The sequence below is a fragment of the Cornus florida genome, unplaced genomic scaffold (assembly GCF_030987335.1).
Source record: "Cornus florida cultivar Cherokee Brave unplaced genomic scaffold, ASM3098733v1 CherokeeBrave_3.0.0_Hap2_Chr04, whole genome shotgun sequence".
Classification (NCBI taxonomy): Eukaryota; Viridiplantae; Streptophyta; class Magnoliopsida; order Cornales; family Cornaceae; genus Cornus; species Cornus florida.
This window is the reverse complement of record NW_026775574.1, coordinates 27,124,267-27,135,582: the sequence shown is the minus strand read 5'-3', so window position 1 is coordinate 27,135,582 and position 11,316 is coordinate 27,124,267. Positions and strand designations below refer to the sequence as shown.

Sequence of the window (11,316 nt, the reverse complement as noted above, 5' to 3'; positions counted from 1 at the left end):
TAGTAGGACAGGTTATTAATGTAAATTAAATAGATTTCGAGATTGAAGTTAAAGTTACAAAACAATGAACAAACACCCAATCCAAGTAACTAGAAATGTACTGTTGGTCAAGGTGGGAGTAATGTCTCAATGTATGGATGGACGCTACAGCTTTCAGGCTGCATAAGCTCCTGGGAAGAAGAACCAGGATGATGTACTACATCATGAAGCTTCTTAAAGGTGTCATCCTTAATGTTGTAGGAGATGATCATATTGGTGCCCACAAATAACACCAAAAACACATCTGCTTCATCTTTTCCATGAATTAAACCAAGCACAGACATTGTTCGCGGTACGATCATCTTCTGTGATACAAAATTAAGCATCATGTTAAAGTTAAGTTGATAGTTCAATGACCACTTGGAGTAATCGCTTTCCATCTCCCAGACTTTAATATCAAATATGGTACCATAAACACTTCGTCCAGTAAGATGCAAATGACCTCTAGACTCCCCGAAATGCCGTAATCCATTAAAAACCATTTCTGGTGAAGATGGCATTGGAAACACTCTTTCTTGATCAACATCAAAGTATTTGGAAGGTTTATCTGGCCAGAAGGAAATCCAATGTATTGAACCATTGCAATAGACTCCATTACCCAAGTCCACTCCGCTTGAGGAGAAAGAATGATGATCACCTGAGGGTCTCCGCCATGCATTGGTTTGTGACGAATAAACATGAATTTGATACAAAAAATCGACCTTCACCTCGTGTAATCTCTTGAGCAAAACAACTTTGTAATGAATTGATTTGGAAGGATCAAAAGCCAAATATAGAGGGTCAGGAGGATATCTAGCAAGGGAAAAGGGCCAGGGAAGCGTCCGGGATTGCTTGGTAGTAGGATTGAAAACTTGGTAGGATCGGGAAAAATAGTTTGGTTCTAAACACAAGAGTAGAAAACCATTGCAGGAGTCTATGATTGTAATATCGACAGTATACATATTGGGAAAGCGAGCTAAAGACTTGTTTTTTCCACCATCATCTGTGCCTTTGAGAGGAATGTATTTGATTTGATTTCGGGATTTACAGGTGAAGAAAAGACCGGAGATTTTGGGATCATGGGATTGTCGTTGCCGCTGTTGCCAGAGGAGAGGGAAAGTAGGACTGGAGATTAGAGAGAACCATGTTTTCGAGACGGACTTGAATCGAACCACAGATTTCAGCGGCAGAAGCACAAGGATCTCCACCACCAGGTCGTCGTTACTGCCAATGATTTCAGCAGCGGCAGAGGATATTTGGGCCGACGACCGGCTCTGTGCATTCTGGAACCTTTTAACCCTAGAACCCATTAACGAAGTTGAATTCACTTCAGAGGATGGTTCTAATTAAACACTTACATAGACAAAATAACAAATCGTGTGTTATCCTAATACAACACCGACAACCTAAAAATAAAAATAAATTTATTTAACTTTTAAACACAATAAATAATTATTTGTGTTTGAATAAGTAAGATAAGATTTAGCCTGTTAGAATAGCGGTTGATGATGCAAACCTCATCAAACAGAGAGGTGAACGGCCTAGACGATCGGAAGCAGATCTGATCACACCACAAGGGAAACGGCGAGGCAGGTAGAAAACTGTCGTCTTTGCTCGCGTCTGTGGAGAAACAGAGACAAAGACGGCGATTCTGATCAGAATAGACAATCGGTAAGTATAAAAAACCCGCACCGGCAGATCTGATCAGAACACATTGCGAGACTGGTAGAAACTTGTGACCTTTGCTCAAGTCTGTGGAGAAACAGAGAGAACGCCTGTGAAGCTGATCGGAATAAAGAATCGGTAAGTATAAAAAATGGGCACCGGCAGATCTGTTCAGAACAGCAAACGGCGAGAAAGGTAGAAAGTTGTCGTCCTTGCTTGTGTTTGTGGAGAAACAGAGAGAACGCCGGCGAAGCTGATCGGAACAGTCTATACAGCAACCGGCAGATCTGAGCAGAACAGAAGAGCGTGGCGGTCGGTGGTGTCTGAGATATTGTCAAAAGATTAAAATTTGAAAACCTATATGAATTGGTAATTATGATTTAGGGAAAAATGTATTAAATCTCCCTGAACTATCCATGAATTGCACAAAACCTCCCTGAACTAAATACCACCCCCTTCAACTATTAAAATTGTGCATTTAAGGACAAATAGTCAAATGGCAGTGACCGGACATACAAATTGACTATTTTGCCCCTATACAAATTGACATCGTGCCATGCTTACGGGTTTAAAAACAAATAATTTTCACTGCCAATTAGATTTTGCCAATTTGTCCCCACCATATTTATCATCTAATCTCATCATCTCCAACAAACTGCAATTCCTTTTTGAGAAATAGAGTGTGAGACATAACATGTAAACTTTATATTCAAAGCACCTCAAACACATAAAGAACAAATAATTCATCCACCCAAAACAAATTCAAGAGAGAAAATTTTCAAGGCCCAAATTTGTAAACATTGATTTCTCCCAAGGGATCAATTCAATTTGTAAACATTGATTTCTCCTAAGGGATCAATTCTTAAAATTAAAAAAATAAATAAAAAATCTTTAACATGCCTTTGGTTTTGAAACCTTGATAGATCTTGCCAGACTTGCGTCTTCATATCTACTACACCTTAAACACATAATGCACGAATAATTTATCCACTCAAAAATTCTCAAAACAAAATATAAGAAAGATAAAAAGAATATATACACACAAATATATATATACACACACGCACAGGCTGAGAGAGAGAGATCCCAGGCCTCGGATTTGAGGACATTGATTTTTCAAATGGTTCAAAACAGATTTGTACATTGATTATGCTTGAGGGAGTATTACAGGAGCTCCTCATCGGTGTGGCGGAATCATAAATCGAGAGCAATTGATATTGCCGGCGGCAGATTAACTACTACATATTAATGATCCATGATCAAACAAAGCTACATAATGAAAGACTTCATCTGTGATTGTTGAAAGGGTCGCAAAGACCTGGTTGCAGAGAATGGAGAGAGAGAGATGGAGAAGGGTGATGGCAAATTTGGGGTTCTAATTTTTTTTTTTTTATATAAATGATTTCACACTAAAGTAATAAGGGCAAAATTGTCATATTAAAATTACAAATCTTAGTTTACCGGAAAAACAAACGGAATAGTGATGCTTGGGCTTTTTTTGCCAAAAAAAGAATAGTTCAGGTGATTTATTGTAACAATAAAAGTTTAGGGGGGTTTATTGAGAGAGAGAGTAAAGATTAGGGGGGTTTTTTGCATTTTACCCTAATGATTTATGACCCCTTTCCTACACTTCGTTTGGAATAAGAGTATATTTTACAATAAAATAAATATTTTATTTATTATTTAAATAAGAACAAAAATAATATTATATTATTTTTATTCAAAATTTCATTTTAAATCTCATTTATTCCAAACAAATAAATAGAATTTCATTTTAATTTTAATTTCTATTTTAATTTTGATTCTTTTTCAAATCCTAAAATAATTTATTCCGAGTTACTTTAGATTTAGATTAGATGGTTGGTTTGGCGAGTACAAAACCAAACAATAGCTTTCGTCCATGTGTCACATACCACTAGATGTCTCAAATTAAGAAGGCAAAATTATAAAGAAAATTCCGACTTATTTTAAAATTATAGTAAACCTCTTTGGATTATTGCTTATTACATATCAAACCCTAGATTATCAGAAAGTTACAATGTGACCCATTGGGTGACCGGCGTCAATTTGTGGTTATCAGATGGTCAAAATTACTTATTTATCCTCACCATTTTGTTTATTAAAAAAATTATAAGATATCATAATTGTAAAATACCAATAATGCACTTTGCAAGTGCATCTTGCAATTAACCTATAACTTATTATTTTTATTTTTTTTTCACTTTTACCTAAAAAAAAAAAATTATTATTATTATTATTTTAATATATATAAGAATAGTAGTAGTAGTAATAACAGGTCAAGTGTAAAAAAACACTTTAAAGTATGCTTATAGTGTATATTGCACTCTTTCAGTGCAAAAAATACCCTAAACTATGACATTTGTGCAAATAGGTCCTCCTTACACAAAATTGGACTAGAAGGCCCTTAGTGACACAATTTATAAAATATATAAAAATAATAATACGATGTGAAATGACTAAAAAGGTACCCAAAATCCATCTTCTTCAACTCTAATACAATGAGGAGAAAAAAAAAAATCCCAAGAATATCTGCTGGCACATCAAAACCCACCGGCGAAGCTTCACCATCATCCACGTACAAAGCACTGTAAGAATAAGAATCATCCTCTTCGCTGCTCTCTGCTTCCGCCACTGCCTTTTGTCATGCTGCTATTCTGTGTCACCGCCAATGCCATCTACCACGCCACTGTTCTCCGCCGCCGCCGCCGCCCTTTATCACGTCATCGTTCTCTGTTTTCTCTACATCGTCAACACCACCAAGGTCCACATATGTCGCTGCCCTCTGCAGCTGCTCTCTGCCGTCCACCATAGATCTCTGGAGCCATCGCCCGTGCCAGATCCATCACCGCTATTGCTAGTACCTTCGGCGGCGCCAGAACTCGCCGCTGTTGTTTCATTATCTTCCTTGCAGTCGTTGATCTCCATCATGCTTGCTGTCATTGCCCGTCAAAAATTGTTAATGAACTCACCGAGAAGAGGTTCCTAGCATGATTGGTTGGAGATATAGAGAGTCATCGCCATTGAAACGCAACCGATTCTTGTGACTTTATGATGGTAGGTTTCGTCTGTGTGCAGAGACTTTTCCGTTGGTTTGTGTTGGCTGGAAACCTCTGTTATTATTCAAATTTTTTTTTTTTTTTTTTTTTTTTTACAACAACCATTACAATGGACTCATCACCGGTGGAAGACCTTGTAGTGCTGCCTTGCCCCATCCTTTCTTAAGCTTCGTTGAAGATCGGCGAAAGCTTGGTAGGTTCTTGCCACGCCGTCTAGTTACCTTCAGTCCAGCTACAGTCGCCATCACATAAGCTTAGTCCGTGAAGAAAGGTGTAGGAGAAAAAGGGCGCTTGGTTATAGGTATTTCCTTATCCTAAACCAGTTTTAGATTAAACTAGTTAAAGGTTTGGTATAGGTATTTTTGAAAAAGTAAAAGGGTAAATGGGTATTACAGTACTAATTATGTCATATTCCTGATATAGAAAAAGTGCCAAAAATAAAAATAAAAAAATAAAATAACAATCCCAAAACTCTTGTATTGTTAGGCAAAATTACAAAAAGTCTATCTAAACTATTGATTAGTTGCAAGATGCCCCCTGAAGGGTATTATCGGTATTTTACAATTCTATATTTTATAACTTTTATAATAAATTAATAAGTGGGGGTAATAATTAATTTTGACCCTCTGGATGTCGAAAATTGACGTCTGGTCACCGGGAGGGGATCATATTACAACTTTTTTGATAGTTTAGGGTGTGATATTCAACAAACATAGTTTATGGTATGATATGCAACGTACAAGCAATAGTCCAGGAAAATTTACTGCAATTTTAAAATAATTCAGGGGAGTTTTTCTCACTTTTGCCTAATAGTTATCTCATTTGAAAAGTCAAACTTTTACATCGTTACCCTCTATTTTTTTTTATTTTTTTATTTACTTATAACATGTTTATTTTAATTTAAAAGGATAAATTGATAATTTTAAAAATAATAGTCCCAACACTCTTGCCCTTCTCTTTATATTTTGGGATTTTCCAAAATACATTTCTCATTCAAAAAATAGATATACTATTTTTATAACATTATCAAGTTATCCTTTCGACATTGATTTGTTTAAACAAGTGTCCCTTATATTATATGTGACTTAAGATATGTCCCTTACAACAAGTGTCGTGATATCTAAGTAGATGGATTGCTACTCGAGGAGCTCGTGATTAAGCCTTACACCCTCTTCATCCTCTCTAACCCCTAACCCTTAATATATATATATATATATATATATATATATATATATATATATATATATATTGTAACAATCCGAACACGAGGGTTCGAATCGTTACGCAGGTCCTTACTCGAACTCAAGGTCAACTACGGGCAATACTATTATTTACTACTAAAGGTGGATGATAAGTTCAATGGGGGTTCTTTGTGATCGTTTTAATAAACTAAACTCATTTTACAAGTTTCTAATGCCGATAGCCATGGTTTCCCATAATTTCTCGTTCTTGGTTTGAAGGATTTTCAACACTACTTCACTAAAATAGCTATAACTCTTAGTGTGACTATAATTTGAGTATTAGGCAGCTATCATTGGAAAGCTGACAAAAAATGCTTCAATTTGGGCTCAAGAATGACCCAATTTAGAATTGAAACGAAGAAGATGTGGTTATTTGAATTTAGCGCTGAAAAATAGAGGTTGCAAATTAGGGGAATATATGCGCCTAGGCACATTATAATTCCACCTAAGTGTACTTTAGACCAGAATAGGGTGTAAAACAGCTGCCAATGCGCTACATTGGGATGCGCTTAGGTGCAATTGGTGGTGTGCCTAAGCACATTTCAGCCTATAAATAAGTAGAAATCTTTTGTGATGGAATCTACCCCCTTGGTCCCTAATTGAACATTTGATCATGAAAAACCCATTCCAAAACATCCATTTACATATAAACATTTATAAAATAGCATCCAAACATCATGATACACATAATACACCATTCTTACATCAAAATGGATTCATTAACATTGGTTATGAATCAAAATGAGTTATTTTACATCATTGGTTGGCTTAAAAGCCCTTAAATATGAATCACAAGTCGGAATGAGGCAACAAAAGAACAGAGGCCAATGCGTGCCTAGGCATAATTAGTGGTGCGACTAAGCACATTTTAGCCCATAAATGAGTAGAATATATTTTGTGATAGAATCTACCCCCTTGGTGCATAATTAAACATTTGATCATGAAAAACCCATTCCAAAACATCCATTTACATATAAACATTTATAACATAGAATCCAAACATCATGATACACATAATACACCACTCTTACATCAAAATGGATTCATCAACTTTGGTCATGAATCTAAATGAGTTATTTTACATCATCAGTTGACTTAGAAGCCTACAAATATGAACCACAAGTTGGAATGAGGCATCAAATGAAGAGTACATGGCCTCTAGATGTGATTCCATCAGAATTACAAAAGTTATCAACATTCGAACTTGGTGTCGTCCGCTCAGTGCGACCAAATTTGTGTGCAAGTGAGTGTGGCCAAGTTTTACATTTATAATTTGCCACTACTACATTTCACTAAAAATATAGTTAGGGCAAGTAGGGATCGTCCCAAGGGATTATGAGGGTCGCAAAAGGCTGTGGAATCGAAATTAGGGTTAGTAGGTCGAGTGATCAAAGGATTGTTGGTGGTTGAATTAAGCTAAGATGCAATTTAAACTAAACAATAATGCAATAGAGGTAAAATAAGAGAGAGAGATCTTGGGGTTTAGAGATCACCACTAAGCATAACTTCTCTACACCTTTAATGAATGATTAATAAGGGGAAAGACATATATTGTGACAATGGTGTGTGTGTGGTTGTTTCAACAAGCATGGATGACAAATTAAGTATACATTGTCTAAGTAACATAGTGGATAGCACAACATATCAAATTAAGCCATTAATCATTTCTTTAAGCTCACAACCAAACACAACACAAAATTAGAGAAATATGCCTCTCGCATTCATGAGTATGGAACATACCACTACACTACAACTAAGATAATGACATGAAATTAAGCTAATTAAACTACGGGAGAGGCACAATCCATCAAGAAATAAGCATGAACCATCAAATAAACCACAAGGACATTCCATTAAGCACTATGTCTTGGCAATTTCTAGATCTATAGCATTAATACACATAGACATGCATCAACAACACAAGAAATAGAGACAAACACATGAACATCTATTCTAGCATACATAGACATATGGATAGAATGAAATGATCAATTGGAAGCATTAAACCATATAAATCATTGAATAAACAAGATCTATATATATAAATATGTCAAAACAAGTATCACAATACAAATCCCCTTAAAAATACATAAATCAAGATGTACAAAGCATGCTTAGGGCTAACTCTAGCCCCAAGAGGATGTCTAGCCACTTATGGATGGTGTCCTCCAACCCTCAAGGGCTAACTCCATGGTAGAGATTTGCTCCTTGGTTGATGAAGAGTCTCCAATGGTGTCTCTAGCCTCCTCCTCTTCTTTTCTTCCTCCCTAAGAGTTCTCTAAGGTATATTATGATATGAGAGATGTTATGTGTAAAATTAATCCTTTTCCTTATATAGGTAGGTTAAATGATACCCAAAATGAGTTGGGGTCGTACAACAAATATTCTCCAATGATTGGATAAAGGACAACTTTTGTGAGCTGGAAATTTAACTTTTTCGCACTGGAGGAAGTTCGATCGATCGAACCTTAGACTTGGATCAATCGAACATAGCTGAGATCTATCGAACTTAGGCTGGATCGATCCTCGATGGCGGCGCTTTTTGGGATAAAAACAAATCTGAGATATTTTGGAGATATTTTTGGGAAAATGACAAAAGCGGTTGGTAGGGTGGTATAGCTGGATAAGATCTGGCATTGGGATAAGGACAAGAAGGTTCGATCGATCGAAGAATGATGTTGGATATATCGAACTTTTGAGATCTCTGAAAATTGTATCATGGCTTGGATCTATCTTGAAGTGCTGAGATCGATGGAAGTTCGATCGATTGAAGACTGATATTTGATCGATCGAAGATGCTGAAATTCCACTTTTGCTTCCTTTTTGCTCCACTTTACTCCTTTCTTTGATTCATCCCAGAATTGTTTCATTTCTACTTTTATTTGGCTGAGTTAGCTTTTTTAGGGGATAAGTACCTGAAAATGGAAATAACATGAAATCAATCTAAGGCGGGAAAATAAGATAGATAAAGGTCCTAGAATACCTAAGCTTAAGGCGTTTAAATGCGCACTTTTCAGCGCTCATCACACCTTCAAACTTAAATATTGCTAGTCCCTAGCAATAAACTAGAAAGTAAAGGAATGAAATGAACAACTGTACAAGTATGAATCTAGAAAACAATAAATGGATAACGCCACTTTCGTAGGGAACACGATTGCACTTAGCACATGCAACATGCCTTTTAAACCCCTAGGTTACTCCTAGTGGACGAGTGAAGTCTCGTGAGGGTTTTTAGAAATGATACCCACAAACATTAAGCTCAATATCACAAAAGAGGTACCAATATTGCAAACAAGCATTGGGAGAAAACTACCTTAAGTATGCAATTTTTCAACCATTTCCAAGCAATCTCCCAAAATTTCAACATTAAGCAAGCAAGTATGGTCCTCCATACATCAATCATGCAAATCAAAACAACACTATAATTCTTTTTGAGTGGCTCGGCATCAAGTGTTTTACTATCTAAGCCAACTAAAGAAATGAGCACATCCTTACCCTCAAACTAGCACACAAATCTAGTACTGATCATCAAGACAAAAATTGGACCTTTTATTAAAACTTTATTGTTCTAGGTGCACTTATTCTTTTCACTCAATTTTTTTATAGGATTAAAGATAGAAGCATGGTGCAATGCAATGATCTATTAAGCTTTCTAGTGATTCATGAGGTCGAGCGTTAGGTCAATGACTCCCAAACCAGATGGCTTTAGGGCATTAGGTGTTCAAACACCCCTACGGACTTACAAGCTCAAATCAACTAGGCTACAAATTAAAACAACCTCTATCTAATCATTTCCTACTTCTCACTTTTTAGGATTAGTCTTCACTTTTATTGCTTTTGTAACTTTTTTTTTTTTTTTTTCAAATTATTAACCTAGAGTTTGGGCCCTCCACCTTTCGGCGTGAGAAGTTCAATGCTTGATGAGGCTAGAATCTCGGCTACTTAGTGAAAAGGGTTTGTTATCTACCTTTATCAAGAATGAAAGTTTTCAATGCACTACTAGCCCAATTGAGATATAACCAATTCAATAATCAACAAAGCATGTACCCCACAAATGAATGCTAGTGTGCACCTGTGCTAGTGTAGAATCCTAGAGTGAATCTCAAAATAATCACAAAATCAGGATGATGAAGACCATAAGTGCAAGCATGATATTAATCTTTCGAAAAATTTACTCCTAAATGGCATCCACAAGGCATACAAGGAGTATTGGACTCTTAAGTCAAGCAATTTTTAAATTTTAAGCAATATAGTCCTCAAAAGATCAAAATCATTGCTAATTATGGACCAATATAGAAAATTCCTCAAATACACAAGTCATGCTCAAAAATTTGGAATTTAAAAATAAACACTGCAAAGCACCATTATCCCCAAACTTAAATGGCACAGTGTCCTCAATGTGCAAAGAGAACAAGGGAAAGAGTATACCAGTGCAACTATAGCAAGAATGATCGGGACAGAAGTATCCAAAGTGGGTGGCATGGCCCCCCTAAACTTGGGATTAACTGTGGTCCTGAAATTTGGCACTTGGATGAAACTCATCAGATAACAAAAAGGGATAATCATAGCGCACAGTGGACATGCAAGTGTAAATAGGATAACAACTGAAAATAGAGAGAGGTGTAAGGGTGGTCCTTAAAAGTTGGGTAGCACTCTTTCTTACTGAAGTCACTGTGATGCACCTGATGGAGTCAAACAGACAGATATGAGAATATGAAAATATGACATCCATACAGAAAATAAAATATAAAAAATAAAATAAAATATAGTACATCCAGTATCAGAGTCGACAGACACGGCTGCAAAAATAATAATGTAACAGTGACAAAAATGAGGTATGAATGACAGATATGTGAGAGAACAAAAAGACAGAGATAGAGCGGTCAGGAGGATGAGGTAGGATGGGCAGGGTGTGCTCTGCGGATATCCTTAGATAAATCTCGGAACATAGTCGTGATATCCGTGCGGAATGCAGCAAAATCAGCTCGGTGGGCAGTAATATCAGCTCGCATAGCAACTACTGCATCCTCAAGAGCCTGGAGGCGCTCTCCAAAGCTGGGGGTCTGAGTGGGAACCTCAGGTACAAAAGGATCTGAAGAATGAGAATCCTGAGTCTACTCCTCCACATGTACTGGCGACCTAGCTGGAGAGTGCTGCTCTGCGTCATCTGCAGGTCGCTCTAGATCAATGTCCATGCGCTTGGCAGCCGGACTTACTGGTACATATTCCGTTGCCGGATCTATTGCTGCTGCCACTGCCTCGAGCTCCTCTGCTGCCACTATTACGTAGTCCTGCAGTCTGGTGATAATAGTATT

General features: G+C 36.8%; 1 protein-coding gene across 1 annotated transcript; it reads right to left on the bottom strand.

Moving 5' to 3' along the window:
- Window positions 1-2,069, bottom strand: LOC132303041 (F-box protein At5g07610-like). Its single transcript, XM_059800075.1, has 2 exons — window positions 1,535-2,069; window positions 1-1,317 (listed from the first exon to the last, which is right to left on the bottom strand). Exons 1-2 carry the CDS (start codon window positions 1,537-1,539, stop codon window positions 108-110), a joined length of 1,215 nt encoding a protein of 404 aa, XP_059656058.1. The 5' UTR covers window positions 1,540-2,069; the 3' UTR covers window positions 1-107.
- Window positions 2,070-11,316: the final 9,247 nt, after the last annotated feature.